Genomic DNA, 27,564 nt, shown 5'->3' with positions numbered 1-27,564 from the left:
AAGATGAAATTTAAAGAAGTGGTCTGCATAAAAGTATTTTATAAAGCCTAAGCAACAATGGTAACTCCTACAAGAACCAAACTACTGCAGAACTAAACAAGTCTTTTGTACTAGCAAGTCTGTAGAATCCATTCATCATACTCCTAGCATTATACAAGAGAGGGGTTTATTTAACATTGGAGCAGCAAACGAATGGCACCCAAAAGGGTCTTCCTTTCACTTTCCTCTCCTCTCTCTTCAAGTCCACTGGATACTTTGCTGGCGAATTCCATTCCTCACTCACTTCTCTTTTCTCTGGCCAGCGACCGTCTTCAGGGGATGTCTCCTGTCCCAGTATCGAACTCACTCTCGGTATGTTGTTACTCTCATTTTGAGCCTTTGCCTCTTGTTGCACCCTTGGTGATCTTGCTTCACTCAGAAGGTTCTTTAGCGGCACGTGTTGCTCCTTTGCTGAGCTCCAGCTTGTTGTCTTCTCCAAGGTGATCTCTTGGTTCTGAGATACGTTTTCCGGTTTGTTAACTCCACCGCTTACTCCTGTTCCATCAAAATTGATTTGGTCATTAAAAAGATATACAATATGAGGGTTTTGGGTTATATCTCATACGAGATGGGATACGTACCTGAAACCGATCCCAAGTTGGATTCAAACGCATTAGATGCATTATTTCTACTGACTAGTGGACTTGAAACCAGAGATTTAATGTGAGCTTCTGAAAGATTCTGCAATCTCCCAAAATCACGATGGTCGTTTGATTCTATTGTCACTGGGACCTCAGCATAGTAGTTGTGTGCTTTGGCATTACCGTCAATCTCATTTGCTTGAATCACCCCCAAGCCACCAACAACTCTATTGAATTCTGTCCTTCCGCTTTCCAGTGACTTCTGATTCGGTGTTTTAACAGTGTTGTCAGGTGCAGTGCCTGTGGAGCCAGAATGGCCAATAGGATATGCCGTTGTATTTGTTTCGTTTATGAAACTGCTTTCCTCCACAACCCTCCCGTTGTTAATCTCTCTGCAAACTTCATCTTTACTTTCAGAGAATTCAGCACTGATTTGAAGGGCAGAGTCTTTAGATGTTTCTGTCGAACTTTTTATCTGATCACTTGCATCAGCTCCCTCAAATACAGCAGACACCGGAGACACATAGCAAGAGGATTCAGAACCCAGCGTGTCTTTTGGGTTGTTCCCCTCCTCAGCTACAACATTTGCTTGAATAAGTTCACTCTCATGACCAACGAGATCAACTAAACCAGTTTTGTTAGCTGCACTGCTCACATCAGCATTCGAGTCAACAACTATAGAATCGACAGCAGGTAGAGAAACTATCAAGGTTTCTGATTCAACAGTTTGTGCCTTCCCCAATGATGATTCAGCCTCTTCATCTTTCACTTTAGTATCTTCAGAGTCAATCTTAGATATCATTATGTTCTCTGCACTGGGAAATTCCTTGACCACAACCAAATCAGTTTGGCCTTGAGGTTCAGTTTTGTCACCGAAGAGAAGCTTGTCTGATGAAGGAGCCTCTGAGCCAATACTTAAGCCTTCAGGCTGAATTCTTAAATTCTCTGCCTCAGTAAGAGTATCCTTTTCACATTCTTCACCTTTAGATGTCTCAGAAAGAAAAGGATTCACAGAATGATTCCCTTCCATTTCGACTAGGCCTTTGATTCCATGCAAAGAGACATCAGCATTCTCAACAAAAGGCATATTATCAGAAACAGATTGACCAGCACTGATATCCTGAGTTGCATCAGCTTCTGCCAGAGAAGTATTGACTGGAACATCCTCACTGACTATACAGCTAGCTTCACCAGGATGAGTCATACTCGTTGCTTCTGATGAAAATCCATAGGGACCATCCACGTCCGAGTAAATCACATCATCGTTCCATGATGAATCTGAGGTGTCCTCTTTCTTCCTTAATTCAGATGCTAACTTAGATTCAGATTCTTCCGTTAACTTTTCTTTGCTTTCAGTCTCTAATCTAACATCTGATATGGAATCACCACCTTCAATGACCTGAGCTTCCTGGGGTGACTCAATCACAGTTTCAGATGCTATAGAGTGTTCTTCAGTAGAACTCTCTCCACCTTGTCGAGTACCAGAAGCTGCTTCAACTGCACGTGGGACGTCATAGTTGTCAAGGACTTCCACAGATGGAACTTCACAGCTCTCTTGAACCACTTCAGAGCTTTTCATCACACAGTCCGTTGATGAATTAATGCACTGTGGAGCCTCACCTGAGCAGTTCCAAATTCATCAGCTATATAGTCGAAAGAAAGCAGGCACATCACACAAAACATGAAAGCAAAACGGGAAACAAAACCGAGAAATGTGATAAACACAGTGAACTAAATAGTTTCCCTTAGAACTATAGTAGTCTACACTCTACAGGTTTGAGATATCGTATAAAGGTCAACAAAACTAAGACTTTATTATACTAGATGACAAAACTTATGTTAGCACTATTAAAACCAAAGTCTCATTAGCACCCAAAAGGTAACATATCATCTCTGAGTAATTTATTTAACAAAGGGAGTAGTAACTGACCAGGATTCTCAGTAACCTTTGCAGCACAGTTAGTAGCTGTATCGTCCTTGAAAGAATCAGATCTAGAAAACTCACAAACAGCATCAGTAAACACATCCTCTTCAGAAACATCCCCAATTCTCTCATCACCTTTTCCCACAACTCTTGGACCTTACCTCAACATTAAACAGTACATTACACCATTAGCATCAGAGTCTTTCTCTACTTTAAAATCAATCCAAAGCAATAAATTTAAAGTTCTTACTTGGGGTTTTTTGGTCATCAGGAAAATCAAGATCCTGTTTGGCCTTATCGGGGTCAAAGATCTCAAATCCTTTGATGGTTCCACAGATCTTCTTGTGAGCACGACGGTTTTTAGCACTAGGATGTGGATTAGGGTAACTCCAACCACATTTAGTGCACACATGACTCTTACCTCCTCCTCCTCCTTGTCCTATAATAACAAGGGTTTACAAAATCAAAATCAATCAGTGTCCATATCCTCAAATTGATAATAGATTCTACAAAAGACTCCTTTTTTTTTAAAAGGGAACTTTTGTTTTAAAGAAAAAAAAATTAAAATCAGAAAGCCAAAACAGTCATAATCAGAAGAAAACATTAATCAAATAGACATTAAAAGACAAAAAGGAAGAAACCATTCATTATTGCAACAACAACAACAAGAGAAAAAAAAAAGTTACAAAAGGAAAAAAAAAAATCTAAAAAACACAAGAAACGAAACGAAATGAATTTGACGACATTATTAGAGGAAGGAAGAAATTGGAAGTTAAGTTAAAAAAAAAAAAAAAAGCGAAAACCCTAAAAAGGAGACATTGATAATGATGAAGAACCTGGAGAGTTGCAGTGGTCCTGAGAAGAATCCATGTGTTTTGTTCTTTTAGGTTTTTTTTTTTTTTTTTTTTTTTTTTTGAAGAGAAGGGCAGGCAAGGAGAGAAGAAGATGAGAAGTGTAACAACAACAACAACAACAACAGTTTCAGTTTCGATTTAAAAGCAATGAATGAAAAAAAAAAGGAATTGTGTTGTTGAGTTTTTAGGGAAACGAGGAAGCCAAGCAAAAGCCCACTACACTCACTTAACCAAACCAAACGATCGGGTGGGTGGGGCCTAATATTAATTATAGTCCGATCGTATATCCTTTTTTTATATATTTGTACGAAGTTTCTTTTAGTAAAAAGTGTGTAAATTCTCATTGGCTCATTGCTAATTCTCTAACAACAAACCAACAACTTTTGGATTGTAAATTTTATTGTATGCTTGGATTTAAAACCACCAAATTTTCTTCTTCTTTTAAGATTTTTACTTCTACTAAAAAAAAAGATTGTTTTCTTGTGATAGTTCAGATGATATGACTTTGGTTTTCGAATGTTTAATACTCTAAAATTCAATTCTTTGTTCTATTTAGTTTTATAAATTTATTTCATAAAAAAAAAACTGAAATTCAATTTGGTAGATAATTTTAAAAAAACAACAAAAAAACATATTCCATGAAATTTAGTTACGATTTTTCTGAGATGATTATTAACCAATTGGAATTGGTTTCACAATTTTTTGAAGCTTAGAATAATACAAAATTAAAAATGAATTATGTCTTAATCATGTATGAGAAAATTGAACGTATTATAATACAAACACCATATTTTAATTAGCTTAAGTTTATAATCATTTTCTTATTATCATCCAAATATCGTAAAATAAATTATTTCTAGATAGATACTACTATATTGTAAAAAATTTCTGAATTAGTCAAGAGTACCAAAATCAGCTTCCAACTAAAGCCACACAAACACAAAGAAACAACATAAGCACATCATGGCAGAAAAAAAAAACACAATGCTTTATACATGAATAAATAAAATTAATTAGCCTCGGGATCATAGGAACCAAAATATTAGACTAGTCCAGGAACAATACCATATCTAGTAATGTCAGGTAATCGAACGGGGGAGGAGGAGTATTGTTAGTAAGAAGGAAAGATTTCAAATTTCTCACACGTATATATCGGGGGACACACAAATGGGAAAGGTAAGATTAGCTTTGTTACATATACAATTTATAAACTATGAACAAGATTGAACAAAAAAACTGCAACACCCTATCCACTATTCTTCTAAGCTCCTAATGCTTGCAAAATTCCAAAGTTCATTGAAAACTAACTTCAGACACATAGTAATTTGGTTGTCTTTCGGTTGCGAGTCTTACCTAATTTCCCGTGTCACAAGGCATTTTTGTTCATCGTCTTCTACTTGTCCTTGAGGTCGCCTGGTGCCCGTCCATCATGAAACACATCTCGACCAAATTCCAAGATTTTGCGTTATGGAATATTCCTGCGCCAGAAAAATTTCTGCACACCAACCTACAGAATAGGACGAAGTGAGACAAACCCACATTATTGTGCATTACATCGCAAGATTCTAATTTGAACAGCTAAAAAAATGTTATTTATCTCAAATATAATTGCACCATGACCGAAAAATACGATCTTGTTTTGAAGTCTCATAGCTACTCGTGAGATAACTCCTCTAAGTATCGTTATTAGTACGTTATTAGTAAAGAAAGATTACTGGGATCTTATGTATGAGAGATATTATTTTTATAGTTAATATATACTAGTATAGTAGTTGTCTTTTTTTCTAATAATGGATTTGATAGAATTTAATTGTAAATATAAGACATTGTTATTTGATATGATGTTGTGTAAGCTAAAGACCTAATTCTTGCCCTGAAATAATGTGGCTAAAGAACCTTTTCGGGAAATTGTCTAACATGTGCCAATTGATGGAGTACAGTATATCGTTTATAATTACAAGTGTCATCTATTCTCATGGATGTTATAAAGATACACATTTTGTACAAAAATAAGAACAATACCACTAAATTCTTATGATTTTGTGTTGATATTTGATATGATGTTGTGTAAGCTAAAGACCTAATTCTTGCCGTGAAATAATGTGGCTAAATAACCTTTTCGGGAAATTGTCTAACATGTGCCAATTGATGGAGTACAGTATATCGTTTATAATTACAAGTGTCATCTATTCTCATGGATGTTATAGAGATACACATTTTGTACAAAAATAAGAACAATACCACTAAATTCTTATGATTCTGTGTTGGGAGTTTAATGGACCACTCAAGTAGGGCTGATTGTGGTAAAATTTCTTCAACCTTTGTACTTTAGTATACATGATGATGCTACACTAACTTGCTTCGAAAACTGGGAAGATTATGAAATCTATAGAAGTCATAGGGAAAAGTCTTAATATAAGGGTGAACATGAAGTTTTAATACTAGAATGATAAGATGTAAAGCTAGCAATGGTGAAAATAAATGGAATGAATGATATGTTACTCACTCAAATGAAGTCATGGTGATGGTTGTTGGAGGCACTATGAGAAAGAGTGGTGATTATGTATAGTTGTTAGACAAAACCATGATATATTCTTTACTATTTCAATTCAATGAAAATAGATATGGGTTCGTATCCTGTCTAAATTGAATACAATGATTGAAAAAAATAAGGTATATGATCGATTTTGAGAAAGAAGGTGCCAATTCTAAGACTCCAAGAGAGATATATGATTCTAATAAGGATTATACTAATCATACAAGCCATTTTCTTATCAAGAAAGAAGATGAAGGTAACAAGATATATACAATGAGAGACACTATCACCAAAGAAGGAGACGGGACTACTCACAGTTTTGTTTCGCCATATATATCTCTCTTTCTCTTAATTTTAAATCTAGTGATTAATATTTTAGAAAATATATGAAATAATGTTCTATTGGTTCATGAAAAGTTTTGTTTTATTTGAAAATGAGTTAACTGACCAATGATTTAGATTGCAAATTGCATTGGAATCAAAGGCATGCTTGATAGATAGAGGGATATTAGTAGAATTGTTTCATTGAGTTTGTTGCTCATTGAAGGCTTGATTAGTCGATTGGAGTTGATGAAGAAAAGTGTTTCCGAAACCCAAACATGCAAGTCCAACTCAAAAATGTCTTCTCCATAAATTTTGAGCCAAAATATGCTCAAATCTATAAATGCCCCTAGATTTATATGCTAATTTATTTGTTGAGTCTGTTGAATTTCCATTTTAAGTGGTTCTTGTAAATCAAAAACTATACATGTACTTTGTAAAAAAAAAATGTTATAACAGAATAGTCTAAGAGATGCGTACTCAAATAATATGTAACTAGATTAGGACATATGTTCTCCTTTTACTTATATTATAATTTTAGAATAAAATATAATTTATACGATTATTTTTAAAAAATTTTTGATAAAACATTATGCAATAAAATTATATGTTAAATATAATAACTTAAAAAATATTTATTTTGTATTGTTAATTTTGTAATTTTATGTATGAGAAATGATTATGTTTGTTGTTTGTTTTTATTTTAATTTTTGAACATGTTTGGTGAAATTTTTTTAATATGACCCGTGCTTAGGTAAGATTTTATTTTCAGTTACACAATAAGATCTCGGAAATCACGATTAAGTGTGATAAATTGCCAAAATTCTAATAATATATTTTTATGCCTAACAATATATATTTTGTAACAATACATGAAATATTAAAAATTTTATTTAGGAAATTGTATAAATTATTGGAATATTTTCTTTAAGAAGATTTTTTGTGATATTCTTTAAGTGTATCCCCTATAGAATCTATAACGTTTTTTTGTAACCAACATATATTTAATTTATAACCTATTTTGTAACCAACTTATAAAAATTATATAGTTTACAAAAAAGTTGTGTACTTAAGTTTTATTGTATAGGAGATAGTACATTTCTGACCTTTATAATAGAACTTTTGTTTGTACTCAAAAGCAAGATGGATCCCAAAGATCATGTTAAAAGCTAATACAACACTTAGTATCATCAAATACAAGTATTATATTCTCTTACTTGAAGATTTATCGGATGGGGTAGCCGGTTCAAAATACTTTTCTTAAGCTTCTCTTACACAGTTGACCATTTGACCTGACCCAATGCTCCATATACTTTTCTAGAGTTGTTGAACCATATACATTTGTAATTGTATTAAAAACAAAAAAATCATTCTTTTACACATTTGTAAATACATAACGAAATTATATTTTGATGTCTTGTATATGAGTTTGATGTATCACCTGCTATCTCCCACTACTCGAAGCCAAAAGCAATTTCAGTTCGCCGCTCACGTGACGTGCAAGAGATTCATTCTTTTAGACTCTACCACCTAGCCTCAAATGCAATTTTGTTGTTGGAAAAAATTGTTTCCTATTTTTCTTTTCTTCCTAATGTTTAGATTGAGAACATGTTTTCTTTTTACCGGGGATCAATCATAGATCCACCTTTTGTAGAAAAAATGATACTACAACACAAAAGACAAAATGATAGTAAATCATTATATAATAACAAAAGGTCGACAGTAATTAGTACTTTTTAGAAACTATATTAGAAAAGATGACAGGAAAAGGAGAGATGTCAAATCTATGAGTTTTCATTTACTGGAGAGAGTAGGGTCAACTCTGGATTGCATTGAGATTTATACACACAAAGTTACAAATAATTATAATAATAATGCTTACAAGCAAATTATCTTTAAGCTTTACTCTCTCATGAAGATGATGATGATACTGTTGCCTCCGACAACTTTCTCGGTCCAGATGCAGCTAGTAGCTCGTAATCCTATAAGATCAGTAACCCAACTTAAGCAAATCACTCTATATAACCCGAACAGTTTAAAATGAGACCAAACCGAGTCGACTGATCGGTTATTGGAGAACTGTTCCAACAACAAACAGTAACCGAACTGGTTAACTAACAACAGATCTACTTTTGAATGGCAAAGTTTATGTTTACCTGCACAATAGACTGTGAGCAGAATTTGCCAGACAGAACCGCGCCTTCCATGGAAGCTAAGTACTTCTGTTTAGTGTAATCTCCAGCTAAGTAGAATCCTTCAATAGGTGATCTCTGTAGAGGACGACATGGTTCGCAGTTTGGGATGGTCTTGTACACAGACCTGATCATGCACCCAAAAAATGAAAAATGTTGTGTCCATCATCATAATGCCAAGTCTCTTATGAAGCTAAATACATGGGATTTTTGGAGTTTGATATAACTTCTCTAACCTTGGAGTTTTCACTACATGGTACTTCAAAATTTTAGCTTTGCTTTGGTCAGCTGAGATTTCATCCGGGAAGAGCTTCTCAAGTTCTTTCATGGTTGCATCTATGATGTCAGAGTCGGTCCGTGATATCCATTCCTCTGCTGGTGCAAATACTAGCTCAAGCATCGACCTGTTAGGATCGTAATATTCCTACAAGAAAGAAAATGCTTTGTTAACTCTAGATACTTGTGAGTGTTGATTCAAGGTTGAATCAGTTTCGAAATTCAGATATGCCAACAAAAGTTATGACAAGATACTTGTGAGTGTTGTACATGAGATATACGTGTGCACGAGGTTTTAATCTCTTATGATAGATATATACTAGAAGAAAAGGTTTAGAAAGACATGAATGCGTGTTTACCTTACAAGTTAAGGACATGTCGGCATATACACTCAGAAGGTTACTTCTGCAAAAACACCAAAACAAAAATGTTGAAGATACAGAAAATGTTTAACCAAGAACACGCCTTAACTGTTGCTGATTCAAGACTGCACATTTCTTATTCTTGATGAAAAGTCAAGTATTAATGCAAAACTCTTTTTCCAATACTATGTCCAGCTAAGTATTCTATAAGACTTAAGGCCTCAAAACTGCTTAAATAAGAAATTCACCTGCTAAAGAGTAGGTGATCATATGTGTTCTTCAGTTTTCGATCAAACCTGTGATAACAGTTCACAGCACTCAAGATCTGCTTGTGATCTCACCGAAATGCCAAGTAATATAAAAAGAGAGGTATCGGTCTCACTAACCATATATGAACATTAATAACTGGCACTCCAACTAATTTATCCAACTTCTTGAAGTATGGTATTTCTTTCCAGGAATCTGGTAAAAGGAGCTTCAGGATATCAACTACAAAACAAAACAAAAGCATAGACAGCATATTAATAAGCAGGATACCAGATGAAATGTAAACCCACAAGACAGCATGGTAGTAAACCTGGACCGGCAAACACATACGCGTCTCCTTCAACAGTGCTTCCATTAGTGAGTAAGAAATTTTTAACCGTGCCATCGTTATTGAGCTCAATTTTCTTTATCCTAGAATTCAGTTGCACTTCACCACCTAGTGATCGAATATGTTCCACTATTGGCATACAAAGCCTTTCTGGAGGATTACCATCCAAGAACGCCATCTTGGAACCATGTTTTTCCTGTCAATGTAGTTTCTATTAGTTTGCATTTGCAGATTCTCAAAATCCTAACCAACTGGTGCAGCTCATGACACACCATAGGTTTCAAAATGAGAAACATTTGATGTTTGGGATAAGGTACTACAAGTTAATCAACTGGTAAACCCAAGAAATAAGGTGGTCGTCATATCGATTTCATTCAAAATAACAGTGAAAGTGACTTTTTGTTAGCAAAACCAGTCGCTGGCAAGAAACTAAAGGTACATCATGTTTTCCAGAGCAAATACTTAATTCTTCCTGCCACTATGGGCAGAAGAAACAATAGCAAGAACCTTAGGAAGATTGGGTAAAAAAATAACTCTAGTGTAGTTTGAATGGTAACTACGATTGCGAGTACAGTAAAATATTCACAAAAAGACAGGCGAAAGGAAGAGCAAAAATAAATAAACGGATGGAATGTCAAACCTGAAGAAATCGGTTCAAAGCAATCAAAATGCATTGCATTGACAGTTCATCAGGGTTTATAAAGTTTAGTGCCTTTGACATGGCAATAAACACCTCGTCGGTCACACGCTCAGGTACTCCCTGGACAGGTATACAATTTATCATAATCTATTATCATCTGATGAGCAAAAGTACATGCAAGCAAATAAAACACAAACAACCACATGGACTGGAAAAAATCAGAAAGTTGAAAAATAAACATGATTCAGCATGCTACCTACTCTATAAATTAAGTTCATCAAAACGCTTACAAAAATATCACAGGGAATGTTAACTCGAATAGCCTACTTGCCTGCTTTTGCATCCACTCTTTGACTGATAAACCATCTTGGGCTTCAACATAAGCCTGGCCGCCGACCATAGCTGGCAAAAGTCCAATAGCAAACTTTATTTTCTCTGGCCATGTCAGCATTTCATTGTTCCTCAAAATAGCCCAAATACCTACAAAGTAAATCCAACATCAACAACTTAAATTATACAAAAACACATTAATTACACCATAGACGCATTTCAGCACTAATGCTATACTGGAGTTCAGTTTCCATCTTGCCTTGACCAGCAACAGAATTTTGCAGCTTATATTCTCATTCTAGTTCATGGAAGCTCGATACTAGATTCCATACTTTGGAATCAAAAATGACCATTTCTTTGTGTTGTGACGTCTATGCAACATAGTTACTAACCCCGCTTTTTGTATTACATTTAACTCAAGTTTCTGCATATTAATCCAATCTAATTAAACCAAATTCATGGTACCGTTACCTAAAAATTCAATCTACATGAAGCATTAATATTCTATTAGCTGGTTAGCAGATTAAAATATGCTATAAGTTTATCCTCTCACCGTTCAAGGGTGCTGGTAGGACATCTGGGAAGTCAAATCTACTGAATTCGCCAGGTTTACTTGGCATAGCGAAAATCATGGAGTGTTCTTTCCACTGCAACCGATCATTAATCCCAAGTTCTCCAAATAAGTTCTGCACATTCGGATAAGCACCGACTTCCGGCAAGAATATGAAAGAGTGTCAAGACAAAAAGTAAAGTACTTCACTAAAGAATTGTAATAACAGGGAAAACAGATAAGAACTGTTTCGTATTTGTTCTAAAACTGAGGTAGAGCTGGTATTGATTATCATACCCTGAGCAACTTATATAGGGAGAGCAGCAAAGAGGGTATGAATTTGGACTTACAGAATATATGTAATCCGGTTTCATACCAGTCCCCATCTTCATCTTTCCATGCAGCTATCTGCAGGAACAAAAGTTTCACATCATTAATAGATGCTCTCAAAAATGAAAGGTAAACTTTCTAATCATATTAAGCCTATGAATTGGAAGAGTTTGTGCGGTGTGTAGAACAAGACAGAAAACATAAGAACATAAAAGACACAATTTAACAAAAATACTTAAGAAACAGACAATGTACACAATCGTTTACCTAAGAGCTCTAACACTCAAAACACTAATTATATCTTGTAGTCTCAAAAACATAATTGGTACAGCCTTTTGAAACTAGCAAATCTTACAAGATGTCGAATGTAAACAACCATGAGTTGTTCGATGATTAAGAACAATTCGAAGTACCTTTCCACCAAGAACATCTCTTGCTTCAAGCAACAGAGGTTCATGGCCTGCATCAGCTAGGTACTTTGCAGTAGACAATCCAGCCAATCCTGCAATTATTTGAGAGATAAAAGAGCTTCATCACATAAAAAATGCATAGCATAAAACTGACTTACTAAACAAACTTCATCAAATCTTAAACGGATCATTAAAGAAAAACTAAATTTTGAGACATACCAGCACCAGCAATTACAACTTTTAAAGGCTTTGCAGGACGAGGAGCACTACGAAAAGATGCAGATAAACTTGCAGCTTCCAAAAAATTGACTGTATTCTCAAGCTCAGGCCTTGGAATATCCACACAAACTACCTGTAAATTACCTCTCTTTAATCAAAATCACACTAGATAAAATTTCCAGAATTCCAAGTAAAAAAAAAACAGACAAAACACCTGCAAAGGAGCAGCACTCCTCCTTCTTGTTCTTGTCTTGAGTGCTTGAGAAGTCGGAACCCTAAAGCTGTGTCCCATCAATTCACAACCTCCAGAAGAAAGTGCCTCCACAAACCCGTTTTGATAAGGCAAATTCGCCGCAGAAACATTCCCAAACACAACCATCTTCTCCACCCTTAATTCACAACTGCTCCTATGAATCCCAATAAGGAATTCGAATTACAAAAACACACAAAAAGGGAGAAAATGGTAACGTAGTGGAGAACGATGAGGAGCCATTCAGACAAAAGTTTGTGTCTTTAACAACAAGAAGAACAAAAAAAAAAAGCGAACTTGATTTAAAGGGCAATAGTAGTTCTCCAGTATCTTATCTTACCTAGCGAGTAGCGAGCAATATCAAAGTAGAGAAGCACAGGAGACGCAAGGAAGAAGAAGAAGAAGGAAGCTAGTGGAAGGAAGTAGCTAGCCGATAACAAAATTAAGGCTTTAGAGTACCCATATGCTCTTCTTGGTTGGTCCGTTTCTAGACCACGCTCTCTCTCTTTTGCTTACCAAATATGTAAGATAGACAATTAACCACATAAATTCATTAGTATATTGTTTTCATTTTGTTAACAGCACCATATTATTCTATTCCTTTATTGGTTAATCGACTCGAGAGACACTGCATCTGTCGTAATTAGCATGATAATTAACAATTTAGTAAAACAAAGTATAGACAGACAACTTAAAAAAATGTGTCTTTTAAGATCCATTGAAGATGAACTTTTTCAAGTTGCCAATACAAATTAGATATATGCTTAACTATGAGAGACGAGATGAAACCAAATTTTGGATCTTCCAAAAAAGTAGAGGAAGTTCTATAAACAAATTTTTGTTTTTTTTTTTGTCTTAGAAATTGTAGTACAAAATTAATGGTTGGTTGGCAAAATATACATTGGTAGGTAGTAATAAAGTAAAGCTGTCATCATTTAATGAGTGGCATTGACATTGCCAACAAATGTAATGACTTGTTTCAAACTTCCTAAAACGATTACTACAAAGCGCAAGCTTATTAGTGCAATGGCAATGTTTCCATGTCAAATTGATATGAATTTCTCTATGATCTTATTCAAAGGTCAATACATCTATTTTTATGCTTCTCAACTTCTTCTAATCTATGAAATATATTAACATATCTCAATTTTACAAAAATTGTCATATGTTCTTTATGTAGAATATGTTTCAACACTCCCCTTCAGCGTGCAACGTGAATGTTTCGAATGTTTATTTTTCCAAAAAGATATCGTAATTGTTGGACATGTGGTTTTGTCAAAATGTCAGCTACTAGTCTTTATGTAGTTAGGCACAATATCGACATCTTGAACAAAATGACACCAATTTCAACATGATTTCGGGCAATGTGTAATACACTCAATAACTATTTTTAAAATAAATACATAAGTATATGTAAAATTCAGAATTTTTTTAATTGTGTGAAATGTATCAAAATAATAAACTTTAGCTGCATGTACTCTATAATGTCAAATTGGATTAAAGCCTACGTGGATTTAGACAATGTGTAATCGTCATTTGGTTATTTGAAAGTTGATGTTGAGAATGAAAAAAAAACTTAAGAAATATTATTAGAATCAATTTTGAGAAAGAAACATTTTTAGGTGGTATTTCTAGATTTTGCTATTTTCCTAAAATATTTTAATTCCATTGTCTTATATCTAAAAACACAATTTACATTTTATTATGTTAAGTATAGTAGTTGTTAATTGTTATTACATATGTAAATTTCCTAAATGTTTATTTTTATTATTGTTCAAAAAGCCAATTTTATGTCATTTTGCCTCAAACATATGAAATTTGTTTTTTTTTTTTAACAACATATGAAATTTGTTATTTTTGCCACATAAGAAAAAATAAACATTTGGGGAAATTTGTCATTTTTTATTCTCTCTCTTTACTAAATTTATTCTTCATATTATCAACTTTGGGAATCGGGTCCATAATTCGAGGGCGAAGTACGTTTAGAATCTAAAACTAGTGGACTAGCAAAGCCCAATAGTCATTAATAAGTTTTTGTAAAACAAGTAACACACCCTTTAAATTCAAAAAAAAAACAAAAACAAAAAAACAGAGAAAGAAATGGTAAAAGTGGGAAACAGTCGAATCGAACTTTTCTCCTCCAGTCAGTCCTCCTCCTTGCAAATTGCAATCCCTTCCTTTTTTTTTTTTTTTTTTTTTGACTTTTCGTTTGCTTTGACTTGTCAGTCCTTTTTTGATCAATCAATCCCACCCATCACAAACCTCTTCTTCTTCTTCTTCTTCTTCTTCAACCTCTTGAATCTCAAATTCTTAATCCTCAATCCTCAATCCTCAAGCTTCTTCTTCTTCCTCCTCTTCGCATTGAACAACAATGTCTAATTTCACTTATACTTCTGCTTTCAACCTATCCGAGTCCCCTTTAAATTCCGCCATTGGTTCTTCTTCTTCTTCTACCTCTGCGTTCGTCTCCGCTTCCGATGATGATAACACCGACGACGCTTGTAGCATCTGTCTCGAGCCTTTCACTCTCCAGGATCCTTCCACTGTCAGATTCTTAAACTCATCTCTCGCTCTCTCTCTCTCTCTCTCTCTTATTATTCTACATTTGTCTTAGATACGCTTTAGCTCTTTCCTGGGTTTTACGATCTCGCTCTCGTTTTTCATATTCCCCCTTTTGTTGCCTTAAATCTGGAACAATTGGATTGTGACTATGAGATTCTGCCTTAGATTATCAATACGAGATCGTTTGATTTCTTTGATCATTATTTTGTTCTTAAACCCCATCGGCGAACATTGTTCGATTTGATCGGCCTCGCTTTCTCATCTGGAACCTATTGAATCTTAACATAAACATATTCCACTTTTTGTTAGTAGTACTTGTCCGATGTTTCCGATATCTAAACCTGCCAATGGATGTTCTGATCCTCTCAGGTTACGAGTTGCAAACATGAATATCACCTTCAGTGCATCATTGAATGGTACTACTTCTATGTTTTATGTCACATTCAATCCTTATAAACCATTTGTGATCTTCTTTTTGTTAAGATTTGATCTTCTTCTTCTGTTCATCTTAATATCAGTGATTGATTTGTAAATTGGGGTTTCTTACGCAGGTCACAGAGAAGCAAAGAGTGTCCTATTTGCTGGCAATTGTTTGTTTTGAGAGATCCTGCTAGGTACTCATTCATCTAAGGATAAAGATTTTTTTAGTTCCGACGATTTGAGTTTACTATACATAGATACTTTGCTCTCAATTAGGGGTCTTTACTAGTAGTATTGGTTCTTATTTTGTAGCCAAGAGCTTTTGGTAGCTGTGGAAAAGGAAAGATTGTTGAAAACCAAGAACATATCTTCATCATCTCCAATATCCATTCATCACTCTCATGAGGATTTTCACTCTGAAGAGGTTCGAAAGTTATCCAGTGTGCTTTAATAAAACTAAGGTCTTTTTGGTTCTAGTAGTTATTGACTAGGTAATGATATATTTCTTCCCAGTAGGAATCGCAGTTTAGCAGCTTTAATGAACAGTTCTTGAGGCATCTCACCGAAGCTGCTCATAGGCGTTGTTTGCTTCGCAGAAGGGGGGAGGGTCAAATATCCTCAAGTCTTGTTTCGTCCAGTGATCTTAGTACTATTCATCCTTCTGATTTGGCCAGTTTTTATCGTATCTCTGCTATTTCCCAAGTTGAAAACCTTTGTCCGAGTCCTGGCTCAATGACAGCATCCCCTGTCTCTCGTCACTCTTCCGCTCCTCCAGATAGCAACCACGCATCCAGGTATCGACTCTAACATGGGAAGCTTTCATGATTTATGCGGTTTCTTTTTGCTTAGGTTGTCTCTAATAACCAGCTTTCATGATTAGTACGGTTTCCATTTGCTTGAGTTGTCTCGAGAAAATGTGTATGTATGACTGCGCAATGCATATGTTCTTATAACCATGTCTGGTTGGGTGGATTTTTGTCTCGATAAAATGTGTATTTCGCTTAATTACTTGTTGCTGATAAATAATTGAGATGCTTAGGAATTCTAGACCATGTCTCTACATTATGCGGCTTCTTCATGGAGAACGCTCAGGCCTTTTCCATTGATTAGAACTTACCTATACTCTTTTTAATATATCTTGTATCTGTCATCAGAATCTCCCCTGGCCTTTCTCCATCTCGTTCATCTCAAAGTCCAGATCCACGTGAAGCATCCTCTCTTCCGGAAGCCATAAAATCCAAACTAGCTGCTGCTTCTGCAAAGTATGTCAATCAATCCCTCCTCTTTTGTTCATAAGTTGGTTATAAAAACTGATTGGTACATGCCTGCAGGTACAAGGAATCGATCTCTAAAAGTAAACAAGGGCTTAAGGAGAAGCTACTTGCTCGCAATAACTCAGTAAAAGAATTGAGCAAAGGAGTCCAACGTGAGATGAATGCTGGAATAGCTGGTGTTGCACGAATGATCGAACGATTGGATTTTGCCTCAAAACGTTTTGGAGGGTCTGCTCATGTATCAACCTCCACTGCTACTGCTTCTGGATTCAATTTCTCATTCAAAGGGAAGCGTGTAGAAGCCAATACCAAGTCTAACAACAGTGGGGACAAAAACGAACCCCAAAAGCTGCAGGTTTCAAACTTCTCCGATTCTCCCAGTTTCTCTCTCGTCGTCTTGTACATTTGTTTCATTAAAACATAAAGCTATCGATGGGTCTCGCTAATGAGAATCGTTGAATTTCGTCTCAGGGTGGAGAAACGTGCTGAGGAAATCAGGCCTTTTAATGCAAGCGATGTACGTTTCCATTGTTTCAACTTGCCCGTTGGTCTTCGCATCCTGCATTGTTCAGAGCTCACGGTCTGGTCTCTCTCTCTCTCTCTCTCTCTCTCTCTCTCTCTCTCTCTCTCTCTCTCTCTCTCTCTCTCTCTCTCTCTCTCTCTCTCTCTCTCTCTCTCTCTCTCTCTCTCTCTATCTTTTTTCTCTGTTACTTTTGCGATGAGTACTTTAAGAAGGCTTAAATAAGCAACTGAGTAATCTTTTAATTACTCGATTTTCACGGAGTCAAAAACTTTATATTAATTTTATTTCTAAGGATAATGTTATATGTTTTTTCACGTAGAATTGGATTAGTCCGCTGCAACTTCAATCACTATTGCACTATGATTCTATTGATAGACAAGTTCACTGTTAAAAACAAAACAAAAAGGCAAGTCCACAAATAAAATATGAAAAATAGACATAAATATCTAATTTGATTAGGACATAAAACACCTGAATCTATCAGGTAAAGGCTTTCCACAGTTCTATAAAACCTTAACGACGTACAAAGTTTCAGACGTAAGATTAGATTTGTAGAGGGCCAAAACAAATAAGAAGGCTAAGTCAAATACACCAAACGTTGCAAACATAAGATTAGATTGTGGAGAACCAAAACAAGAAAGCAAAGACAGAGAGCTATGTCAGGAGAACCTTCTTTATGCATTAGAGGCTGTGGCTTCTTCAGCTCTTCACAGACAAAGAACCTATGCTCTAAGTGCTACAACGATTTCTTAAAGGACGAGTCTGCCAGATACTTAGCCACTTTGAAAAACAACTTGAAAACAGCAGCGGAGGCGGCTGAAGAGGTCACAGCCGAGGAGGTGACGGCCATTGAGGTGAAGAAGAAGGATAAGAAAAAGAGTAGTAGATGCAATACGTGCAAGAAGAAGGTGGGGCTGCTAGGGTTTCACTGTAGATGTGGTCACATGTTCTGCGGGTCTACCCGATACCCGGAGGAGCATTCTTGTCCGTCGGATTATAAATCTGCCGCCATACACGAGCTAACTAAACAAAACCCTATCGTCAAGGGTGATAAACTCTTCAGACTTTAATCACCCTTCGAATTGATGCTTGGTGTTCTTTTTTATTTTATCATCCGCGTAAATAATTTTTTCCAGTTCTTTTTTCTGTTCTTATAACTTAGAGTTATATATATCATCGAGTTTGTGATCAAAAACATTCTGTGTCGTGCTCGCGTTTCTAAGGAATAAGATGCCGAAAGAGTTAGGGGTTAAATCGAACAACAACAAAAGTCATCCTTAATTAAATGACAACAAATTCTTTTTTTCTTAAATATGTTGTACAAATAGAAAAATCATTAACAAAATATAATAATATTTTGTGGTTAATTTAATACGTATTTTTTTTTTAACACCATAAAATAAACTTCCATTAAATTGTGAATGGGTACTGATACAAATATAGTTAACCAATCAAACAGGTGGTACAGAATACACTTGATATACAGAAGGTAAGAGGCAGCTTGTTTTGACCATTGTGAGCAGCAGCATATAATTTCCCGATTTATATTATATAGCTATCAATGAAAATAATGATAGCTTAGACACATCCAATGTCTCAGATCAAAGAGAAGAGTGCCGAGATTATTATAATCCTCACCTAGTCACCTTTGTGAATCAAGTTGACCAATTCTAAGTTGTCTCCTTCAAACCAAACCTGTCGATGTCATTGGGCGCAGACCGTTTGGTGAGCTAGCGTTTAATATACCTGCAACGTAACAAAAAATACATATAAGAAAATTTGGATTTTAATGAGAAAGCCAATCACGTATCGGCTGATCAATCTTTAACACTTTTTAACTAAATTATCAAAAAACTGAAAACCTCAAGTAAGAGATTTTAATGATGTATAAAACCCTTTAAATATTAATTAGTTGGCTAATTCATTAAAAACATCCTCTCTGTATCTTCACATTAAAACCACAAAAAAAAACATCCAACTAGCTATATTATTAATCGAAAACCCTCAAGTAAGAAAAGCTAGTGAACAAAACCTTTTTCGTTTATAGTCCCCCCTACACATATATCTTGTTTAAATTCATCTTGTTGTTTTTGGAAAATGACATATGTCATAAGAACATGCATGTGTTTTTTTTTTTAAAGACTTAAAATGACATGGTTTTTGTTCAAAAACAATACAATATATTTTTCAAATGGCAGTCGTTTAAGGTTTTGATAGTATTATAGACAGAGGAGTTCTTTACACTAATATAGTTAACCTTCACAAATTCTTGTTAGTTGGTCACTGAGTTCAAATAAAATTTATCGTGATTGGTCATGTTTGAAGAAAAGTGTCGCCATTGTTAGGTAGAGAACGTGTAAAAAGTATCACGATAAAAACCAAAAAGATAGCGTGTGGGATCCGTGTTATGGTTTACTGTTTATCATTATAATATAATTCTTAGGTCTCCCATGATACCTCGTACCACTCTTTTGTTTTGTTTAAAGCTAAGCAAGTATTAATTGATTAAATAAAGAGAATAAAATATATTACCAAAGTACATGTGCATATATTAATGTAATTTTATAACCAAGTAATAACGTGGTGGATGTGCACGACGTCACATATATATATATATTTTTTTTTTGTCAAAACCCAAAACCGAGTATTATCCGTGTCTCAAATGGAGCAAAGGAGTGAAGAGACCTGTTCAAGTACCATTCAACATCACATACGTTGTTGATGAAGTCATTAGATGATATAACAATTACTCCTTACTATATGTGCAAGATATCTTACACATATGGAAGATTGTTTAATTAAATTAAATTACTTATCATATCATTAAATTGTTTTTATAAATGTCTTTTTAACTTACTTCGACTAAGAACACCTTTATCATGCATATTAAGCACATGGATAAAGGTATTTTTATTTATTTTATTATAAAATGATATTCTGAAAAGAAATATGAACAACATTTGCTATATATAATAATATATACATATATAACAGGTAATTCTATATTTATTTTTAATTAATAGTTATAAAGCATTGTTTACATTGAAGAAGCTATATACTTGCACCTACCTTTGATATACTGTATGTCTATCATTTAAGAGGTACAAGTTAACTTAAGTTTAACGTAGAGTTGGGCAAGTGGTTGAATGCAAGTAAGTCGAAGATATATATAGGCTCATATGAGGACACAAAAAGCATTCTTATGAGTGATCATATTCATATATACTGCGAGCTTTGATATATATTTTCTGATATTCCTGAAAAGAAGTGATCCAAAAGTTAGATCTATAGGAAGAGATTTCACATCTCATGCGAGAGCGCCACTACCCCACCACATCTTTGTTTTTATTCAACATGTTAGTCTACTATATATGATAATATTTACACCTTGGGATTTAACGCGTGGGAAGAGTAAACTACATTAATCAAACACCATAAATAAGTCAAGGGTCTTGTAGGGAGTAATGATAAAACTTTCAGTCTTTTTGCAGCTTGTCCTTGAGATTTTACTGAACTTATATGCTTTGGTAGAGAACTGTTTCTTCTGAAAAGATATGCATCTGATCAGTGCGGTGGTGGCTGCAAGGATGTTGGCCGGCGTTGTACAATCTAATACCGTAGAAGGCGAGGCCATCCCTTTCGGATCGTTATGGTGGATTATCTACGCTGGTGTCTCTTGTTTCCTCGTCATATTTGCTGGTATCATGTCTGGTCTCACCTTGGGGCTCATGTCTCTCGGTCTGGTCGAGCTCGAAATCCTCCAACGCAGCGGCACTCCAAAGGAGAAGAAACAATCAGGTGAGATGAGATCTCTCTTTTTTTTTGTTTCCCTCTCAGTTGAGATCATTAGGGAACTGCTTGTACATGTCCCTATGGAATCTTGATTTTGTTTGAATTCTTGAAATAATTTTTTTTTGTTGTTGTATGATTCAGCTGCGATTGTTCCGGTTGTCCAGAAACAGCATCAGTTATTAGTGACACTACTCTTGTTCAATGCTGTTGCAATGGAGGTGGTCTCTCATATCCTAATCTTTTCCTTTTATTCCCACAAGTTTATATATGATGACTAGATTAGTATGGATCCCAAACTAAACATGTATCACTTTGGAAACTTGCAGGGGTTTCCTATATACTTGGACAAGATATTCAATGAGTATGTTGCTATTATTCTATCTGTCACTTTCGTTCTATTTGTTGGAGAGGTATGATTTTCTTTTACCTCCAAAGTTTTGCTATTTAAACTTTAAGTTTTATCATGGCTTCCACTGAATTGACCACCGTTATTTCAGGTTATTCCTCAAGCCATATGCACCAGGTATGGACTGGCAGTGGGAGCTAATCTGGTTTGGCTTGTCCGCATCTTAATGATTATCGCTTACCCGATAGCTTTTCCTATTGCAAAGATGTTGGATTGGGTATTGGGACACAATGACCCTTTATTTAGGCGGGCTCAGTTAAAAGCTCTTGTATCTATTCACGGTGAAGCGGCTGGCAAGGGAGGTGAACTTACACATGATGAGACCACGATCATAAGTGGAGCACTTGATTTAACTGAGAAGGTACATATGAGAGAAACTATGTGAAAGGCAGAATTTAGTTCTTCTATAGAACTCTATTGTCTAACTAATAGTGAAATATAGTCATGCGTCTATCACACATCTCATCATATTTTTTTACTATGGAAACATTGCTAGCTTGCTAATATATCTAACTCATCAAATCTAGATTGATGGATATTTATGCAAACTCATAAACAAACTTTCTATTTATGTTATGTTTTCTCAATTTTTCCCTTTTTGTTCATATCTTTCTTTTAGGGTCAATTTAATTGTTTTTAGATTCAAAGATCTGATAGTATTCTATCATGTAGAGTCCTTATTCAGTTAATGAATCAAACAAACTTTCATAGCATTGCGAGAAATTTTTTAATGCAAAGTGGTATTTTGTTGGAGACAGACTGCGCAAGAAGCCATGACACCGATTGAATCAACCTTTTCCTTAGATGTAAATTCAGAGCTGGATTGGTGAGTTTGCTTCTCAACTATAGTAGTTTAGTGAAATGTTTGAGCGGACCTGTTATATGTCCTCTATTATTGTAGTAATCATTTAAGTGAAATGTATATGGTTATATGTATTCTTGATTCCGAACTATAGCAACGAACATCTTTTTTAAGCCTTTCTGGTGATTAATCTCGTAGGGAGGCTATAGGTCAGATTCAAGCACGAGGCCACAGCCGCGTTCCGGTCTATTCCGGGAATCGAAAAAACATTATTGGACTTCTCTTGGTATGTGTTATTGAATCTTCCACTACAAGAAAACAACATAAAACCGACAGGCATATCCGTCAGTTTTCCGTCGGAAACGATGATTACCGACAAATTACAGACGTAAATGTCTGTCGGTTCTAGAGCGTCGGAAAAAATAATCCGTCGGAAATCTGTCGGAAATTACCGACTGATTCCCGACAAGACAAATACCGACGGATAACCGACAAACATGTTGAGTCGATACACCGTCGGTAAATACCGACGGATTTCCGATGGATATCTTACCGACGGATTTCCGACGGATTATGTACCGACGGATTATGTACCGACGGGTTTCTGACAGCATTATACCGACAGGTTTCCGACAGCATTATACCGACGGGTTTCCGACGGAATATTTACCAACGGGTTTCCGATAGCACGAATACCGACGGATTTTCCGACGGTATTACCGACGGATTTTCCGACGGTATTACCGACGGAACTACCGACGGTTTCACGATTGATTTTCGAGAAACTCCGTCATTTCCGACAGAATACCGACGGAATGTTTTGAAAAAATTCGTCGTTTCCGACAGATTACTGACCGATTTCTTCGAAAAAGTCCGTCATTTCCGACTGATTACCGACTGATGTATTTTTTGTTTTTTTTTTTAAATTGCATAATTATTCAAATTTTAATACTAAATTTTTTGTTAAATAGAAATGCTTATATAATAATATTTAAAAATTTTAGGGAAATATTATTTCGTACAAACATGGAAAATGTTCTAAAAACCGAAAACATAAATATTTTACAAAACAAAGCTAGAATTCAGAAATCTAAAAGGCAGAATGTCTTGCCCGCATCTCGCTCATGAACGCTGCTAGATCCTCATCCCTCTTCTTGTTCTCCTCGTCCCTTTTTTTGTTCTCTGTTTTTTGTTCTTCCATTTCCTTTTCCAATGCTGCAATCCGAGCATCCTTCTCTTGCAGAGCTTGTTGGAACTCTTGTGTGGGAGCAAATGAGTAACCCGTTGATTGAGATAACGGGCTTTGTTGGGAGAGATTTCCAAGTCCAAAAATCCGTCCCTTGTTTTTTTCAGTTTCCTACACATTCATTTTAAAAAGTATTCAAACATTTTAAAACAAAACAAAGTAAAATCAAATTTAAAAAAAAAACAAATATTACCTCATAAAAAATCTCGTTTAATTTCTCTCTTCCAAGTTCAACAGTAGACTCCGATCCTTCAAAAGATTGTTGGGAACTGATTATCTCCTCTTGCCGCCTCCTCGAACTCTCAACAACCAGCTTAGCTCTACCATCTTGTATTTGTTTGGTCTTTTTGTTGGTATGCATATCCTCCATCAAAGTAATATGGTATGGTACCACACCATCCCTAATAGTTTAAAAGAAGTATTTTAATTATATAAAAATTGTCTTATTAATGATAAAAAATAACAACTATACGAAATCTTAAAACTTACAAGTTGGCGTTGTCGGGTATAGGCGCTAACTGGACCATTGTTGTGGGTTGCCATGCCCAACCCGCCACGGTCGCTTCTTCTATTCTGAGAATATTTTGAGGAAAGTGAAACTGTATTTACTTCACCCCAATATTGAATCAAACCTTGGAAGAGATCATCGCTCAACCCTTTTGGCACCTTTCCTTTCTTCCACTTTTGCTTCCACTCATTCAACATCTTAGAATATTGTCTAGCAGCCGCCTTCTTAAACTCTTTTCGAACGTTGTTGGTGATATCCGGATGCCAAGTGAAATCTTGCTAAAAAAAATAGTAAGATAATGCATTATGAGAAAAATATTATAAAACGATGTTATAAAATTAAAGTAATAAAGTTGAAAACTGTACCGCAAATTGCTTAAACCACATTTTTTGTTCTGACGAAGGCATCACTGAAAACTTTGCGTATGGTGTTTTGAGGATTCCATACATCATACGCAAAAGAGATTTTGTGATCCCATTATGCGAATCACAAAACCATGTGGTATTTGGAGCGCCATAAGGATCTAAGCGGGGGAGAAGTTCTCGTCCAGGTTGAGAAACAAAATCTTCAATGGTCATCTCCATGGGAGCATGTTGTGAAGCTTGTGAATCTGGAACGGGGCTATGACGTGAATGGGAACCACTAGCTTCTCCAGCAGCCTGGTTCCCACATGTGTTGGCAACATAAGAACCATAGTTTCTTTGGAAAAAAAAACAAATTTAGATCCTATATGAATATAGGGAAGAAAAAAAACAACAGAGGCACAAAAAGATGGTAAATAACATAAATGATTGTTTTACCAAAAACAAAAAAATTAGTTTTTTCCAAAAATAACAGTATTAGTTTTTTTCCAAAATCATTTTTAGTTTTTTTCTTCAAAAACTAAATTAATACATAATTTATAACATTAACACATATTTTACAATAATAACAAATAACTAAACTTTCAACCAAAAGAAAAAATTCTAGAAAAAAAACAAGATAAAACAATTAAACAAAAACCAAATCATCAAAAAAAAACGAAATCTAACACCCTAACAAAAACAAAAAACGAAATCCAATTCATCATTCATCAAATCATAGTCTAACAAATCACACTCCAACAAATCTAACACTCTAAATCTTCAAATTAATCTAAAGCCAAATCTTCATAAAATCTAATAAATATACCATAATCCTAAAAAAACTAACAAAAATTAAGGAAATATGACAAAAATGAGAGAACTTACACCATTCTTTAAAGAGAGCCGCCGGAGTAGATCCGCCGGAGTAGAGACAGCCGCCGGAGTAGAGAAATCCGCCGAAGTAGAGAATTCCGCCGGAAGGAAGAAAGCCGCCGGATGAGGGAAGAAAGCCGCCGGAATAGCAGCTGGTTTGGACGCCGGAATTCGCCGGATTGGAAGCCAATTCGTCGCCGGAATTTTGGTTGCGAGAGCGAGAGAGAGGATTCGTCGTCGTTATGTCGACGAGTGCGAGAAAGAAGATGAAATGACTTAGATTTTATCGATGTTACCGACGGAACATCCGTCGGAATTCAATAAAAATTTTAATTCCCCGCGATACCGAAAATTTAATTGTATTTCGTTCCCGGGGTGAAATTTCGCAATCCGTCGGTAATCTGTCAGAAAAAACCGACGCATTAGATATTAAAACCCTTAATCTTATTATTTTTCTTGACAAATATGCTTATATTATGTAGTTTATATTTTTTCTTGACAAATATGAGTAAATTATGAAAAATAAAAAAAAAATTGATAATTTAAAAACATTTACCCATAAGATATAATATCATTCTATTAGTACTTTAGGCAAACAACATATTCATTTTTTTAAAACACAAACTTTGAAGATTTTAGTTTAAAAGAAGATTATATAGTCATTGAAACTTCATACTTTATACATCTCTTATTAAATATGTGCGTTATAGAACAAAAATTAGAGGTTTTACAAAACTCCATCGGAAATCTGTCAGTATTCGTCGGTAAAAACCGACGGATTACCGACAGCACAAGGAAAACCGACCAAAATTTTACTAACCCGACGAAAGTTAGATATCCGTCGGTAACCCGTCGGTAATTCCTGACGGATTTGTTTTACCGACCGAATTACCGACGGAATTTACCATTTATTTTTAATTGATTTTTTTAATTATTAAGTTAATTACATTTATTTATTTTACTAAAAATTTTGGAAGCAAATATTTATTTTGGGTCGTCGGAAATCCGCGGTAATACGAAAAATGTAAAACAGACATATTTTCCGACGGAATTCCGACGTAATTCCGACGTAATTCCGACGGATATTCCTGACGGACTATATCCGTCGGAAATCCGTCGGAAAAAGTGACGGTTTTCCGATGAATAAAGTCTGTCGGTAACTTACCGACGAAAAAACCGACGAAATCATTCGGCGTCACATTACTGTCGGAAAGCCGTCGGTAATTTTCGATAGACAAATTTCCATCAGTACGTCCGTCGGAAATTACCCTGTTTTCTTGTAGTGTTCTTTGATCGTATGATTCTGTTGCTTACTTGCTTATATCATGTATTATATATTTGAAATTTTAAAAATATTTGTTTTTTAGGTTAAGAGTCTCCTCACAGTTCGCCCTGAAACAAAAACCTTTGTGAATTCAGTTTCTATACGCCGGATTCCCACGTTTTCCATAATTATTATAAACACTTTCCATTATGTTTCCTTTAGCATCTAGTGAACTTCTTATGTTGTTATTAAATAGGGTCCCAGCTGATATGCCATTGTATGATATACTTAACGAGTTTCAAAAGGGAAGTAGTCACATGGCCGCAGTTGTGAAGGTTAATGGGAAAAGCAAGGTTCTTCCTTCAACGTTGGATGAAATAAACTCAAATGGCAGTGATTCCACGTTGACCGAACCTCTGTTACTAAAACGAGAAGGAAACCAAGGAAACGTTATTGTCCAAATCGATAGGGTTTATAACAAATCGATAGAGTTCTCGCATACTTCAGAGGAGATTGAGGATGGTGAAGTGATTGGTATCATTACTTTGGAAGATGTATTTGAAGAACTTTTGCAAGAAGAGATTGTCGATGAAACAGATGAGTACATAGACGTTCATTAAAGGATTCGGGTGGCGACTGTAGCGGCAGTGGCCATTTCATCATTAGTGACTAGTGAGAGGTCCTTCGAGTCGGAGATTACTTGCCCAAAAAGGAACTGTAAGTAACACTCCCTTGCAAAATAATTTGAGAACATTGGAAGGTTCCGTTGAGATAAAAGTTGATTAAGTTTGTTTTGTATATTTTTGGTTGGGAGGATCAAAGATTCCAAAGTTATCTACTCGAGAAAAAGATTCACTGCTCGGAACTGTGGCTGGGCCTTCTCAGGTGAACAGCTAATGCTCTGAATCGATATATTTGTCCACTGTGTACGTGATTGCTCATGTGCAGAATTTGGGTTGTTTATATTTCAATCAAAAAATACTCTCTGCTTAAACTTAAGCCTTGTACGCTTCTATTATACCCTTGTGTTGTTTTTGTTTTAAATATCTCTTCTGTTTCTTTTTTTTTTTTCTCACTTCTTACTTGGGCATATTCAACTAATAAAGTTTTTTTTTGTTATATCTTAATTTTGAAACGTGGT

General features: G+C 35.3%; 4 protein-coding genes and 1 pseudogene across 10 annotated transcripts; 3 read left to right on the top strand and 2 right to left on the bottom strand.

The window, feature by feature from the left end:
- Nucleotides 1-24: 24 nt before the first annotated feature.
- Nucleotides 25-3,651, bottom strand: LOC147934183 (uncharacterized). Its single transcript, XM_087474786.1, has 5 exons — nucleotides 3,381-3,651; nucleotides 2,795-2,983; nucleotides 2,551-2,700; nucleotides 621-2,240; nucleotides 25-534 (listed from the first exon to the last, which is right to left on the bottom strand). The coding sequence occupies exons 1-5, from the start codon at nucleotides 3,412-3,414 to the stop codon at nucleotides 167-169; spliced, it is 2,361 nt and encodes a 786-aa protein (XP_087330912.1). The 5' UTR covers nucleotides 3,415-3,651; the 3' UTR covers nucleotides 25-166.
- Nucleotides 3,652-8,031: 4,380 nt separating this feature from the next.
- Nucleotides 8,032-13,278, bottom strand: LOC104723803 (15-cis-phytoene desaturase, chloroplastic/chromoplastic). Of its 4 annotated transcripts, none has more exons than XM_010442214.3 (15): nucleotides 12,750-13,278; nucleotides 12,374-12,566; nucleotides 12,160-12,292; nucleotides 11,944-12,032; nucleotides 11,551-11,608; nucleotides 11,204-11,359; nucleotides 10,652-10,800; nucleotides 10,321-10,440; nucleotides 9,663-9,876; nucleotides 9,472-9,574; nucleotides 9,334-9,381; nucleotides 9,083-9,128; nucleotides 8,684-8,871; nucleotides 8,412-8,574; nucleotides 8,032-8,237 (listed from the first exon to the last, which is right to left on the bottom strand). In XM_010442214.3, the coding sequence occupies exons 2-15, from the start codon at nucleotides 12,536-12,538 to the stop codon at nucleotides 8,166-8,168; spliced, it is 1,704 nt and encodes a 567-aa protein (XP_010440516.1). In that variant the 5' UTR covers nucleotides 12,539-12,566; nucleotides 12,750-13,278; the 3' UTR covers nucleotides 8,032-8,165. The 4 variants fall into 4 exon arrangements, with proteins under 4 accessions (XP_010440516.1, XP_010440517.1, XP_087328013.1 ...); XM_010442215.3 differs by having other exon boundaries at nucleotides 12,374-12,560; nucleotides 12,750-13,255; XM_087471887.1 differs by having other exon boundaries at nucleotides 10,321-10,436; nucleotides 10,648-10,800; nucleotides 12,750-13,150.
- Nucleotides 13,279-14,499: 1,221 nt separating this feature from the next.
- Nucleotides 14,500-17,509, top strand: LOC104723802 (E3 ubiquitin-protein ligase RHF1A). Of its 4 annotated transcripts, none has more exons than XM_019232168.2 (8): nucleotides 14,500-14,954; nucleotides 15,341-15,387; nucleotides 15,523-15,585; nucleotides 15,704-15,815; nucleotides 15,908-16,185; nucleotides 16,546-16,653; nucleotides 16,723-17,020; nucleotides 17,137-17,509. In XM_019232168.2, the coding sequence occupies exons 1-8, from the start codon at nucleotides 14,781-14,783 to the stop codon at nucleotides 17,152-17,154; spliced, it is 1,098 nt and encodes a 365-aa protein (XP_019087713.2). In that variant the 5' UTR covers nucleotides 14,500-14,780; the 3' UTR covers nucleotides 17,155-17,509. The 4 variants fall into 4 exon arrangements, 2 of the variants coding, with proteins under 2 accessions (XP_019087713.2, XP_087332562.1); XR_015573096.1 differs by having other exon boundaries at nucleotides 14,548-14,954; nucleotides 15,905-16,185; XR_015573095.1 differs by lacking the exons at nucleotides 14,500-14,954; nucleotides 15,341-15,387; nucleotides 15,523-15,585; nucleotides 15,704-15,815 and having other exon boundaries at nucleotides 15,905-16,185; nucleotides 17,137-17,270; nucleotides 17,359-17,509.
- Nucleotides 17,510-17,751: 242 nt separating this feature from the next.
- On the top strand, nucleotides 17,752-18,298 carry LOC104723801 (putative zinc finger A20 and AN1 domain-containing stress-associated protein 8). The gene has a single exon (XM_010442210.3). It carries the CDS (start codon nucleotides 17,845-17,847, stop codon nucleotides 18,256-18,258), a length of 414 nt encoding a protein of 137 aa, XP_010440512.2. The 5' UTR covers nucleotides 17,752-17,844; the 3' UTR covers nucleotides 18,259-18,298.
- A 2,444-nt stretch (nucleotides 18,299-20,742) lies between these two features.
- LOC104728124 (DUF21 domain-containing protein At4g14230-like) lies at nucleotides 20,743-27,320 on the top strand (annotated as a pseudogene).
- The last annotated feature ends 244 nt before the right edge of the window (nucleotides 27,321-27,564 follow it).

Source organism: Camelina sativa, chromosome 11, assembly GCF_030686135.1.
Source record: "Camelina sativa cultivar CO46 ecotype springtype chromosome 11, ASM3068613v1".
In the NCBI taxonomy this organism is placed as follows: Eukaryota; Viridiplantae; Streptophyta; class Magnoliopsida; order Brassicales; family Brassicaceae; genus Camelina; species Camelina sativa.
This window is presented reverse-complemented; position numbering and strand designations above follow the sequence as displayed.